This window comes from Dendrobium catenatum, unplaced genomic scaffold, assembly GCF_001605985.2.
Source record: "Dendrobium catenatum unplaced genomic scaffold, ASM160598v2 fragScaff_scaffold_1706, whole genome shotgun sequence".
Taxonomy (NCBI): domain Eukaryota; kingdom Viridiplantae; phylum Streptophyta; class Magnoliopsida; order Asparagales; family Orchidaceae; genus Dendrobium; species Dendrobium catenatum.
The window spans coordinates 322,456-337,684 of NW_021320168.1; the positions used below are offsets into that span (position 1 = coordinate 322,456).

The following is a 15,229-nucleotide window of genomic DNA, read 5'->3' on the forward strand; positions in this document are numbered from 1 at the left end:
ATGTCTAACAGTACTCTTGTATGTTGGCTGAATAACATGACAATAACAAAAAATCATAACAATAATATGTAATACATGCATATAATATGATCTTAACAAAATACAATTGTTGAATTGAAACAGAGGAGCATATGGTATGACAACTCATTGAAATGAATCATTTGTGAGGACACATTGATTTAAATTTGTAGGGTGCAAATAATATTTGTTCATACAAATCATGTCGACTCCATAGCAATATTCTCATCATCATTCAGTGATGAGTACTATTGATACAAGTGAGATATCCTTTTTTATGAAGTTAAAAAATCAACAGAGAAAGAAGATCTTTGTCGTTACAGTATTAATTGATGATAAATGATGTAGCACATACTTTTCTTTATGGCATTAACACATGAGAATTTATAAGGAAAGCCTTCTTACTATAATGGCAATAATTAAGCCTATATTCCAAAATATCATAACCTTTATAAAAATGATTACAAATTCTCCAATACGTGTGACATGTATCAACACTTAGGCTTCGTTTGGGACGACTTTTTTCACTGCTTATTAAAGCAGCTTTTAGTATAAAATTTTTAATTTTTTTACTAAAAAGCTGTTTTAAGAAGCAGTATGAAAGCCGTTCCAAACGAAACGAAGCCTTAGCCTACAACCTATAGATAAATAATTCAGCTCATGCATGGCAGCATGCAACCACAATTCAATCAGATCAATAATTAGCTCCAAATAAATTTCAAGAAAAAATCAAAATAAAGATTATAAAATCAAGGATCCAAACGAATAAGAACTACTTCTAACCTATAATTCCTAAGATAAATTTCTAGTTTACAAGGTATTAACAGATGATGCACATAACAACAAGTTTAACCTAACAAAGTAGTATGCCAATAATTCACATATAAGTTATGATTTGATGTCATTCACAAATAAACTATGATTTGAGATTCATTCAAAGAAGATCCACATTAAACACGCTCAAATTAAAAATTAAAGAAAAAATAAGGAATTCTTCAAGTTTCCCTTACCTTCAATATGAGAGGGGAAAACAACAAGGATAAGGCAACGAGCGTCTCAGTCGTGTAGGAACAACTCGTGACCAAGGCTGGAGGGGATCATGACTTGTGCACGCTACAGGGGGTCCAGACTTGTGCAAAGTAGGAAGAGAGAACTCAACGAAGGTTGAAGAGGGGTTGTGATTTGGATCCTATGGAATGGTGCACACAGCACACCGGTGAAGAAAAAATGCACAAGGGGGTGTGGGTAAGAAATGGGACATTGGGGTTTTTTTTTTTTTTTTTTGGCTATCAAAATTCCCAAATTACCCTTTCATTTTTACATTCTTATTCATTTTAATTCACACCAAATAATTTTTTTTAAAAAAAAAACTACTTTCATTTTATACATTTCCAAGCAACTTCAAATATTTCAAATATATTACATCATTTGACATTGCATCACTTGTTCGCTTCAAACCAAACAACCACTAAAAATGAAGAAGCCCCTAAAATATTTTATTTTTCAATTAAAGATACGAAAAGAGAACATGACCTTTTCAGATATTTAAGGGTTGATTCGGCCCTCACCATGTGTTGACCTTGTTATAACATTCAATCCAGGTACTTCACACGAACCGACTCCTCTCTCCCGCTACCCTTCACGCACGCACAATAGTTGAAGCGTCTGCCCATCTTGCATGTATCAAACCGAGCGAGCCAACCCTTCCGCACGTGAGTAAATCACGCGAGCAGGCCCTTTGATCATCTTTTACAAACGATTCTCTCTCCAATCACATGAGTCACATGATTCAATGCCTCTTGAATTCTTCCCTCTCTCTTGCTTTCTCTTCTCAATACAACTATGGGTAAGGGGTTAAGGCATCGCTTATCTCTCAAAATTTTCTCCCTCTCGCAGCAGTCGTCATACCTATTTCTCTCCTTCTTCTTTGTTTATTTCTCTCCACAATAGTCATCAAAGTCACCTCTCCCCTCTTTTCTCTCTTCCTCGTGGTGTTTTCCCTGAATTAACGTTATTGTTAGGGAAGTGTTCCTTTCTTATTTCCCTCTTTCTCTTGAATCAAGTTTGAGTCTTTCTCCTCCATCCTTCCCCGTTGATAAAGTTTGGGTAAGTGATTATTGTTATTATTTTTATTGCTATTGTTGTTTGGATGTTTAATTAGAGTAGTGCCATTAGATCTTGATTAACAATGCTTATATAATTTTATACTTTTATTTGTTTGTGAGTTTTATGTTTGATGTATTGGAACCTTTAATATAAGTTTGAACATTAAATTAGAATATATTATTCATAGGACTTTCAAGTTTTATCCTAAAGGCATGAACGGTTGAGCATCTTTTTGCTTTAGGCTTCATGTTATGCATAAAGTTAAGTAACTATTATTTTTTATTGGATAAACTTACCCTTCCTTATTAGGGGTGTAATCCATTTTATTCATTCCAGGTTCTTTGATAATTACTTAAACTGTCAGTCTGAAAATTATTGTAAAGTTTATTGATTATTTGCCAGCACTTATAAATATCTTTTCTTCTGCATAATAAACTATAAATTTTCATAATCATATTATTTATTGATTTATTGGTGCATAAACTCTTGTATTTTTTTTTTTTTTTATATTTTCATGCACGTGCTTTTATTTGAATTTGATAAATATTATATTGGCGAAACATATTTTATTATGGAGTAACAATTATCATACTAAAACTATAAAACCTATTGCAAAGTATTTATGAAAATTTGGAAAATTATATGCTTAGGTTTATTGATGTGCATGTCGGTAAAACCATATTCAATATTAGCTAGTCGGTGACGACAGGCCCCAAGAGTAATAACTTTATAGGAATCACTTGATTTTCTTGGGTATTTCTTTGGGTTGGTGTTTACCTTCCCTTGAAATGTTTAAATATATAATTGAACATGATTTGAAAATAATAAATGGCTGATAAGTCAATTGGGGTATGATGATACCCAACGTGATTGCATTAGAATGATATTATGTATGTAGGAGTTTATTGCATGTATTATTTTCACTAGCTAATTAAAATATGTCAGATATATCACCAAAAAAATATCATGATTAGACACAAATCTCGATGAAAAATCAAGTTGAAAACTTTCAAAATTAAATTTGGGACCATATGAACTCTGATTTCAGTAAATTAATAGTCGATTTGAACGTATCAAAAAAACAAACCCAACAACACCAAATTCGACCCAATCCGATCCTACATGGGTTTAAATCAAAGATCCAAAGTGCATTCGAAAGTTTCAAATCATAAATTGGATGAACAAACGATTTATAAACATGACATGCTTATAGTCGAATCGAGCGGCTCGATGAGACAAATCCAATGAGTCCAAGATCATTGAGTTTTGACATCATCAACGCACTTAAATACTAAATAAATGATCCATAATTAAAATATTCAATATCAACCATACATTTAAAATACTCCCAACATACCATTGATTTTCATCATATTTACTGGCCATGCCACTATTAGAAAATTATAAATAGATCTTTCATTCTTCACATGTAGGGAGAGAGAGGAAGGAAGGGGGAAGCGGGGGAGCCTAGAGGAGGAAGTGAGGAAGAGAAGCGAGAGAGAGAATTAGAGCTCTATTACCACCAGACTCCTCGACCACCTTTGGACTATAACGGACTTCCACCTAGTCACTAATTGATACTGGACTTCTGTCTAACCACCAATTGATGCTGGACTTCCACCCAGCTTCCAATTATTATTGGACTTACACCCGCTTGCCAAATTAACGTTGAACTTCTTCCCGATCACTAACGGATATCGAACTTACACCTCACCGACAACTAATGTCTGACTTCTGCCTGACCACAGACTGACATCGAACTTACACTCAACAACCAACTGACATCAGACTTTTGCATGACCACCGACTAAAGCATGACTTCCACCTAGCCGCTGACTACGGTGATTCGGACCTCTGTTACCAGACAACAATCTTTCTAACCACAGTCGTTTGCCGACTATTGCCCTTTTAACCTCTGTCACTAGATAAGGTCTTTTTGACAACCAATTATGATCCTTCCGACATTCGTCACCAAAAAATAGTCTTTTGTCCACTATCGCCCACTGATTATGGTCCTTCTGACCTTAGTCACCATACTACAATGCTTCAAACCTCCGTCGTCATACTACGGTTCTTCTGACCTCCTTTGCCAGACAACAACCTTTCTGACCTATATTACCCGCCGACTAGGGTCCTTTCGACCACCGTCAGTTGACTAATATCTTTCTGACCTTTGTCGCCCGCCGACTATGATCTTGCCGACTAAACAAACATGTCAATACTGATTTTTTTTAATTCCTACCATGTAATGCACTCTATGTGATGTATATTTGCTTCATCAAGCCAAGACCTTCCCCTGAAGGACGAGCCTCATTTGTAATCGACTGCAAACATTAGTGGATTTATTCAAACTGGGCCAAGCCTTGTCATTTTTCCTCTTTTTTTAGGGTCTTTCACGTAAAAACTTTGGTGTCTCTTATAAGTACTACACATTCTCTTTTATCTAATAGTGTGTTGGATCTTCGTACAAAGTTTAGAAGTTAAACTTTATATTTCTCTATCACCACAAATATTCTAGTACACAACAATGTCATAAGAAACTTAACATAACTCATGACTGTTTTGATATATTAATTATATGTTGTTACTTTCATTCTTTAGTTGTTCATATTATATGCCCCACTCCTTTCCTTTTTATGCTTTGATAGATATGAGCTACTTGCTAAGTATGATTTATTAAACTCACCCGTTATCTCTTTTTACAACAGGCCCAACATGTGTATTTGGGCGTACCATTATCTCAAGAGCAGAGTTATCAACAATAGTCTACTTTTTTATATTTTATATTTTGTATAGTTTATTTTATTTGTGATTGAGAGTTGTGTAGTTTCTTTCCTGTTTTTATTCTATTTACATTTTTTTGGCTTGTATTAGAGCTATTATATTTGGATGTATTGATTATTTGTATTTTATTAATTAATTGACTTTATAATTCACTTTGTTTAACATTTTATACCACTTGTATATGCTGTTCCTCTTTGTAAATTCAAACAAGTCTTTTTATTTGTTCATCACATTCTATGTTGTCAGGGTGTACCTTCTTCCGGACCCAAGTTGTGTCAGATCTGGCCCAATATTAAGCATGGATCTAAATACTTGCAAAGCCCAATAAATCCATTTTTAAAATCCTCTTTCAAATAATAATAATGAAAAAAGATTAAAATTGATGTGTTGGTTGGAATGACCGAATGAGTATATAATATTTTTGTGAATTTATCTTACTTGTTCGAATGTTAAAAAAAAAAAAAAAAAAAGACAAAAAACGGACGGCAACCACGTGGCATCTGGTTCCCAAAATTCGAAACGCCAGCGTGAGCGCGTAAACGTGAAGCAAAAAAAAAAGTACCCACTACGCTCTCGTCGCCTGCACCCAATGTGAAGCCAAAACCCCATTTGATCTCAATCCGTTACTCCGACCAAATTCAAATTTTCAAAATCCTCGATCCTTATCCTTCTCTCTCTCTCTCTCCCCCTTCCTCTTTCTGTCCCCTCCATTTTGATTTCTGCGCATGGCTTGCTCTGAGCGACTTTTGTCTTTTTAAAATTCTACGCTTCTACTTCGCTTGGTAAGTTTAAACTTTCGCGCTTTGTTCTCTCCGCTGCTTCTATTTCAGTTCGGATGCCTCATCTCCATCTCGAGAGCCTCCACAGGTTGAATCTCATTTTCCCAAATTTCCCAAGGAAATAAGATTTCACTTCCTAATTTCTGCTATGAGATTTATTTCTTAGGTGATTTGATCCAGATAATCATAGAAGTCATGGGAGGGATACGAGCAAAAAGGAACTGACAAAGAGCAAGATTTGCCTGTTTCAGGATAAAGAATGACATGGGTTTGGTATTATTGTAAGATTGTTGTGCTATTTTAGAAGATTGCACAAGATGCGGTCTCAACGGATAAGCTTAAAGGTTAAGGGGAGTGGAAGGATGGTAACCCCGCAGCAGGCAATATATGAGCTGAAACACAGGGTGGTTCTGTCTCTTAATAAGATTGCCGATCGGGACACTTATCAACTTGGAGTGGAGGAACTTGAGAAGATCGCCGAGGGTTTGACACCTGAAGGGATTTTTCCGTTTCTATCTTGTATTATTGACACTGACTCAGAGCAGAAGAGCGCGGTAAGGAAGGAGTGCATTAAGGTTCTGGGAACTCTTGCTAGGTTTCATGGGAACTTGATGTATGCTCATGTTGGAAAGATGGTGGCCAGCATTATCAAGCGCCTCAAGGATTCGGATTCAACTGTAAGGGATGCATGTGTCGAGACAGCTGGGATTTTGACAATGACAATGGGGAGCTCTGGTGGAGGTGAGAATGGATTTGTAGCATTAGTGAAGCCATTTTTTGAGGCCCTAGGAGAACAGAATAGATATGTGCAGACTGGTTCATCATTGTGCTTGACAAGAGTCATTGATGAGGCTAGAGAACCACCCATCACTCTTCTAGCTCAGATGCTTACTCGGGTTGTGAAGCTGCTGAAGAATCAGCATTTCATGGCAAAACCAGCTCTCATTGAGCTTATAAGAAGCATTGTTCAGGTTTGCTGACTTCCTACTTACGCATATGGTTTTTCCATTTTGGATGTTTGTTCTTCCTATTTACGCATGCGGCGCTTTTTTTTTTGGGTAATTTGACGGCTGAGCGTGATTCATTACTAAATTTTTTTTACAAAGTTACAGATGTAACCCAAAACAACTCACTTAATACATAAAAAGGATTAAGCGAGCAAAATTAAAAAGTAACATAACTCTAACAAAAAGAAAACAATCATAAATAAAAATTATAGATGGACTTAGAATTTTACGAGAATTCACAAATTGTATAACATATAGTAGACGTTAGTTAGTAAAACAGATAGAGGAGATGAAAGAGTTGTAAAATTGTCCGAGGTTGCCAAATGAACATGCAGGCCAAGATGCAGAGAATGAGAGAACCCCCCTCATCATAGCCATTCTCCTCAAAAAAAGAGCAAAAAGAGGAATCAGTGGCCCGAATATTGCTAATAAAAACATACAATTTAATAGCATTGAAATGATGCGAGTGATTGTGTTTTGACAATTGACGAGGCTACCAAATCTCCTCCTTTTTCTTTCTCTCCACACATAATAAACCACACAGCAAATAGAGAGAAAAGCCAAACAGACAAACTCTGTAAATCAGCAATAAACTCAAGCATGTGGCTTTTCCATTATGGATATTTTGTTCTTCCTAATTATTCATGTGGCTTTTTCCATTTTGGATGTTTGTTCGATTACTTTTATGGGTTCTTTGGCTACAATATTTAATAAAACCTGTATATGCAAATATAATAAATCCTGACAAGTTGAAAATCTGAAAATTGTTTGGTATGATAACTATTAAATCCTTATAAATTATCTCACTATTTATTTCAATTTTAAGATTTGTAGGTAGAATTCATAAAATCCGTCAAATCCTGTGAACGTTTGGACCTGATAAATCACAGGGGTGTCAATATTTGACCCGACCCGAACTAGAACCGGGTTCGGGTTCGGGTTCGGGTTAGGGATTTCGACCCGTTTGTAAAACCGGGTTGGATTCAGGTTGACCCGGAAACCCGAAATCAACCTGGTTCGACCCTTTTTTAATTAATTTAAGAGGGTTTTAAAGAATTTTTATGAAATAAGTAAATGATATTTCAAAAAATTATAAACATTGTTGTCCAAATTAAATTAATCTAGATTTATTTTAAATTAATTGAAGTAAATCTTAACTTAATTTGATTTAGATTTAAATAAATTGAATTAAATAAAAAAAATTTATAAAATATACCCAAAGCGGGTCGGGTTCGGGTTGACCCGGACCCGAAGCGGGTCGGGTTCGGGTTTTGAAAACAAACCCGTTTGCAAAAAAATGGGTCAGGTTGAATAGTGTCGGGTCAATTTCGGGTTGAATCCGAATCCAACCCGTGACCCGATTTTGACGGCCCTAATAAATCTTGCATTTAATCAATAATTGAATTGCAACTGGATTTATCAGAACAATAGGATTTAAAATCCCAAAATTTTATTTGGTAATATTTAAGCCAAATTTCGCTTAAATTCTTTATAAAATAGGATATCATAGAGCCCATTTTTTGGTTAATTACTTAATTTTCCCTTAATTTTTAGGTGGTCATTTTTTATTTGGTTCCAGGCAGGTGGAGCTTCTACAGATAATGCTTTGCATTTGGCAGTGACCAGCATAGCCGAAGCACTCAAATGTAATGACTGGACAACCCGCAAAGCTGCTTCTCTTGCATTAGCTGGAATAGCAGCCAGTGCTGGATCAGCAGTGGGATATCTAAAAACCTCTTGCATTTCTTCTCTTGAATCTTGTCGTTTTGACAAGGTTAGTTGTATAATACTTTGTTTAGTTTGAATGAATCGGTATCGGTTTGCAAGTATTCTGATTGATTTATCATTCATCTAGGTGAAACCTGTCAGGGATGCTGTAGTTCATGCTTTACAATGCTGGAAAGCTCTTCCAGGAACTGATTCATGTGATCCTTCAGAAGCTGGATCATCCACCAAAGGTTAAAAATGTTTTATAATGAAAGTATTTTTATCAGAAGATGATGAATACGTTTTGCCAAGCAGTATTATTTTGGACATTTTTGGCTATTAGCTATACAACTTTGTGTCATTGAACATTATTGTTATTTGTATTACTAACCTGGAAGCGATCTGCATCATGTTGGTTGGATGTCTCAAATGTTAATATTTGAAGGTAGTCTTGAATTATATCAAGGATATATATAATCTTAAGGGTTTTAACGTTTTACTTTTGATTTTTTGTTTTTAAAGTTTCTATATGCCTCCAAGTTAGATCCAATACCTTAATATAAAACAAATGGTTTTTAAAGTTTAGTTTAGATTCATTTTCTAGTGATTCATTAAAGTTCAAGCTCGTGTCTAGTTCACGTTCTCTGTTGTTTGTTTGAGTTCAAGTTAAGTTCCATGCTATCCAAATCGAGTCCTCTGTTCAATTTGTTGTTCACTTAGATTCAAATTCTGTGCAAATTCACTTAAGTTTAGTTCATCATTATTTGCTTAAGTTTAGGTCCTCTGCCACTATAAAATTCGGTAGCCTCCCAATGTTTCCTCCATTTAAAGAAAATTCCAGGAGTCTCGGCCTCTCGCCACTCTAGAGAAAAACATGTACAATAGGTATCGGATGATACTATGGCTGTAAATCTTTAATCCCATCACGCTAGAGAATGACGTGTATGGGTCCTCGGGGTAGCAGTTTGAAATGCACAATTATTTTCCCCATAGACACTGGGGCATCTATAGGTACTCATATTCATCCCTGCCGCACTAGAGAAAAGCGCGTACAGGGCCTATCGGCCTTGCCATAAGCATAACACAGGTTCCCTTTTCACCACGCTAGAGAAAATCATGTATGTGCAGTTTTTTAGTGCGCCGCGAACGCCGAGAGTGAGATTTGAGTTGGGAATGTGTGACAAGACGACGACGATTTGCAAAAATACATATATTTTCTTTTCCACTTTCACTCTTTTCATTTTTCACCCTTTTTTTCTGAATATTTTCTTTTCATTCTCTTTTTCTTTTATTAATACACTCTCCCACTCATCTTTACCTGTACGATTACCTCTAGCCGGCCAAGCCACATTTCAACAACCCCAAATCGAAATCCAAACAGCCCATAAATCCTCACATTCCGTCAACCCAAAAATCTGAAGGATAAGTTTTGATTATTAACAGTGGTTATCGTCGTTATTTAATGTAATTGATGTCATAGTCAAGGTTTAAAATTGCGTAATTAAGGCTCGAGGCGGTTTTCGTCCGTGAGGCGAGGCGTAAGCCTCGAGGCGGTCTGAGGCGTAAGCCTCACGGACACAGAATTGCGTAAATGAAAAATTAAGGGTTTTAGCAGGAAAATAATAGCAATATTCTATCTTACAATAAAAACATCTAAATGATATATGAAAATAATGGAAAGTAAGAAAGTAGATGCAATAAAATCATGTCCCAAAGTACAAAATCACAAAATATTAGTTTAACAAAACTCCCAAAGTACAAAGAACAAATAAAATGCAATCATATCCCATCACTAAATGGGTCTTCAAGGGAATCTTCTTCTCCAATTAATCTTCTTCTTCAAGGAAGAGCCCTTTCCACTCTCACTCCCAAAATAAGCGCCATGTTAGACCATATCATCAAATTGCTCCTGTTACAAGTGTTTTGCCGTGGTACTTTTCTTCATATAAGCAATAATTTACTCCTTCACCTTTTCCGGCACATTTGCACACGGTGCTACGTTTTTATGCGAGCATGATAAGTGTTCATTCATGCGGGTAACACCTCCCTTCACCACTTTTTCGCAAAAATTGCATTTCAAATAAACATAGCTCTTCTCTTCGCCGCCTATGTCAACTTGTACAATATATTTTCAAGAAGGGTCCCTCCGCAATGACGCAGACCCCTTTTCCTTGCCTCTAACCATAATCCCTAATGAAAGAATCCAAAATCACACAAAATAATTAAAAAAATTCAAAACCCTAAAATTTCTTTCACCTGAAAAATCTAACAAAAAAAAAAAAAAACCTAAAATCGTTTGTGGACTTCTCCTACAAGGCGGCCGGACGCTTCAAGTTCGCCGGAGAGAGGCAGCGCCGGCGGGAGAGCCGGCGGGAAGGTTGGCCAACCGTGCGGGAGGTTATGGTTTCGCGACCTGGAGCTTGCGGTCAGGTAAAATTCGCGAAATGCTTGTAGCCGATCGGGTATAAGGGAAAAATGCTCATTTTAAGTAGGTGGGACCATTTGGATGAGGCGTACGCCACACCCATAATTGCGCAATTGAGGCGCGCCTCACACAGGGTGAGGCGTACGCCTCAAGCAGTGTTCAAATTGCGTGCGCCTCGAGGAGCTTTTGGACAGAATTGCGTAGAGGCGCGCCTCTTGTTGCGCAATTTTAAACAGAGGTCATAGTTATATATATATATATATTATCTTTTAATTACTTCTGTTATAAATTATTTGTGACCATTAAAGTGTCAATGATGAAATTAATCTTGGAGATGTTTGGGTGACATGACTAGTTTAAGGTGCAGTATAATGTTGCATAGCTAATATCAAAAGTACTTTGAGTGCATATCTGTTTTCTTTCCAATCTCACAGGGGTATCCTAAATACAAAATTTGTGCTTAATGATGGTCCGAATTGAAATCAAACGGGGAAATTTATAAAACTCTCTATACGGACAAATTTTTTTTAAAATTTGCTTCCTTTTGTCTACTTATATTTTTTCTAAGGCTTGAATTCTCGATCCAATCTACTTGAGCTTTCTTGATATGATTGAGTGGTTGTATTTGTCATATCTGATGTTATTAAGATGAGAACTCTACACTGCCATGTATTATTTATTTACCTTTGGGTTGAGTGATTGTGATATACACATCTCTTGAACCACGCTTCTGTTTGTGTCAGATATCATAAGCGGAGATTATACTGATCTTACTTGTACTAGTGATGGTGGATGGAGACACTCAACCAGCAAAACAAGTTCTATGGCAGCTCTAAGCGGTACTTCAAGCAACTCAACTAAGAAGAGGACTCCACTAACCATCATGAAAAATATTCCCAATCAAATGCAAGATTATCAGCATAAAGATTCAAATGAGTGGCATATTGAAGTCTCTCTTCCAAAGAGTAACAGAACTTTCTCAACTGATGATAATCATGAAGAGCTACAACGATCAACTATTCGAAAGGAACATCTGACAAATGAAAATGCAACAAGATGCTGGCATGCGACATATGAAAGAGACAAAATAGAAGAAAAGACAGTCTCCTCCAATATGTCTAATTTCATTAGTGAAATCTGTGAGAACAAGCATGCAGCTGCAAATAATGAATATCTAGATGAAGGTAGTTCTGCAAATATAAACACTATAGATTCTGGACCTGTCACTGAAGAGATTGACTCTGAAGGCTTCAGAATACTAGAGTGCAATAGTGTGGACTCTACTGTTACCGATGTGGCTTCACATGGTTTACGTGGATGCTGTTTGCATGTTTCTAATGAGCTGGCCTTCATCAGAAAACAACTATTGGATATCAAAACTAAGCAATCAAAGATACTAAATCTTTTTGAGGTAACCCTTGATATTTTTGAAACTTCCATTGGTCTGGTCAAACGTGTCAATTTTTTTTTTTTAAGCTTATGGAAACAACATAATGGATGGTGATAACTCTAAACGACTAGATCGATATTATGAATTTGCACGACACAAAGTGAATTGGCGTATCTTTAAAATTTCTAAAATTTTTACTCAATGAAAATGAACTAATAATTGTGGGATGAGCTGATCAACAATTTAATAAAACCTCCTTTTTTATGATTTTTTTCAAGAAAATAAATATATCAGGATGCAATTTAATACAAGATGCAAGTAAGTTAGTTAAAAAAATTGAAAATTAAATTATATATTTTTAATCAAATTTATGTTTCACTTTAAGATGAGATAATAACTTATCAAGATCAAATTTAATTTCTCATATTCATGATATTAAAAGATATTATGAGAGTTTATATAAAAATCATCATTGCATATCATGGTGGTAGCACAAAAATAATAAAGTGAATGCCTACCCACCTACATCCACTTTTGAAGCTCTCAACTTACGAATTTCACTATCGCTCTCCTTCTGCTCCACAGAAAGCAGAGAAGCCTCTCTCATTCACAGGGTATTGGACAAACCGTACATCTCTTTTTCTTCTTAAAAATCACGGCTACCCTAGCGTCCTGACTATATTCTATAGTACATAGAAAAAGCTTTATAAGATTAATAGAACTTTTGCAATTCAAATACAAGGTCATCGATTAGAGTTTGGACTCTCAAATATGTGGATTAATAATATGATTTGGGGGAAGCAACCAATTGTGCAAAATATCTACAAGAACCTCTTTTTGAATGGTGAAAAATCTATAAAAGAAAGTTAAGTAGCAACTAGCAAGAATAACTCTCTCTCCAAAACACTTATAACACAACATCTATTCTCAAAATCATATTCTAGGTTTTTTAAAAAGTATATTTATAAGGTGGCTTGATTAGAAACTCTAAATGACTGCTGATTACATTTTTGGCTAGATCGTATAGTATATGAATTGAGAATTGTACAGTACGATTAATTTGACCAATTTTAAAGAAAAAATATATTTGTTTGGTCGGATTCGGATTGTACGATACATATCTATAGTACAATATTTTTCTTGGTTTGATTTTTTTTTATTTTCTTCTAGATTCATCACTCTCAAATTTGTAAATTAAGTGTACGCTTAATTCAATTTTTGAATTCATCTAATTAAGGAAAGGGAATATGTCAGTTTTGCCATTTTAATATAACTAATCTTATACAGCATGGTTATTATCGTACAATACGATTAGTGCTGCATTTTTAATTTTGAATTTCTAATAATTAATACTGATTGATCTTGCAGGATTTTCAAAAAGTCAAACATTGTACAATAAAATACATCATTATATACTATGATTTGTCATAGATCAAGTTGTTTTGTTTAAATATTTTAAAGTAGTTTTTCAAAGCATTTTCATCTTAATTTATCTCTCGCATGTGTGTGTGGTTGTTTCACTTAAATCATATATTCGACAATACAAGAAGACATGACTAAAAAAAAGTAAAAGTTTAGTTCGAAAGTTTTGCACACAAACGCAATAGCCAATATTGAATACTATTAATAATATTTATAATCATCAAACTTTTAATAAGCTTATATGCTCATGCGATTTAACACCTCTTTTATTGAACAGTTCAAACTCCTACAGTACTTTAGACATTAATCTTGAAACTGATTTCACCATTAAGTCATTAATTTACTCCATACAAAATAACACATCAAAACACAATACATCTATAGACCATTGTCAGAGAAGGCCTTAGTTCATGATCTTTATCAAATTACTGGTTATTTAAATTCTCTCTTTTCACTTGAAGTTCATTTTATTTATGCATACAACTTGAAGTTGATTATGTTTTCTATATACAATTACTCTTCTAGATTAATTATAAATAATAGTTTTTCTCATGCCGGCACGCATGTAGTGGAAAGGATAAGTTCTCACACGTTAACATTAGCATTTCTTTTAAATGATATGTTCTGAATCTGCATCTTATAGTTTTTCTTGTCATATAAAATTGTTCAATTAATTTTGGTGTGCTAATTTTACTGTCCCAACTTCCAGGTTTTTGTTGGAAACACCACATCCACCCTGTCAACATTGCACTCAAAGGTAGAGAACCTAGAAGGTACTGTTGACGAATTAACACAAACTTGTGCTCAGAAAGGGAGCAACTTGAACATAGAAGGTCTCAAGTATTTGAAGAAAAATCAAAGTGAAACTTCTTCCCCAAGGCTTTCTACATGCACACCCAGGTCATCATTTGACTGCAGGCCTCATTCAATAATGCTTTCTTCAAATAGAACGCAATTATGCAAAGATAAATTATTATCTAGAAGTGAATCAAACAGCTCAGCCAAAGATGGTTTTGACTTATGGCGTGATCCAACCATCAAATTGATTAGAAATCCAGTAGGGATAAATGTTCAGAAAAATACGGGAAGGAGAAAGGTGAAAGAAAATGAGAACCTGTTTTCTGTTCTAACTTCCAGTGTTTCTTCCAAACAAGAAAACTTTGACAACGAAGCTATTTCTTGGAAAATAATAAATGATTATATGCGTGATCGGGATGTGGAATCTATATATCAGGAGACTTTGTCTTCCGGTGATGATGTTAGCCTGCTTGAACTTATGAACAGAACAGGGCCTGTTCTAGAAAATTTAAGTCCTGAGGTAGCCAGCCAAGTTCTTGGCATTCTAACTAGGAAGTTTTTAAATCATAGTTTCATGCCCTCGATGATTCCTTGGTTGCAACAGGTAAGTTGCTTGTAATTTCCGTTATCTTAAATGCCATAGCTTTTGTTTCATTACTTGTTCTGTTTTAAGTACTACAACTTGCATTGTCACATATGTACAGATTATGCCCTTTGTAACTTATTACCAGCCATGCAGAAATGCGCATTTGTAGTTGTTTTCAAGGTGACTATATTGCTTATTGTCTTTTAG

The 15,229-nt window shown here is 35.2% G+C and overlaps 1 protein-coding gene across 1 annotated transcript; it reads left to right on the plus strand.

Annotated features, from left to right (window-relative positions):
- Positions 1-5,961: 5,961 nt before the first annotated feature.
- LOC110103857 (TORTIFOLIA1-like protein 2) lies at positions 5,962-15,229 on the plus strand. The gene is made up of 6 exons (XM_028701438.1): positions 5,962-6,658; positions 8,274-8,468; positions 8,550-8,652; positions 11,570-12,237; positions 14,348-15,040; positions 15,110-15,229. The coding sequence occupies exons 1-6, from the start codon at positions 6,005-6,007 to the stop codon at positions 15,227-15,229; spliced, it is 2,433 nt and encodes an 810-aa protein (XP_028557271.1). The 5' UTR covers positions 5,962-6,004.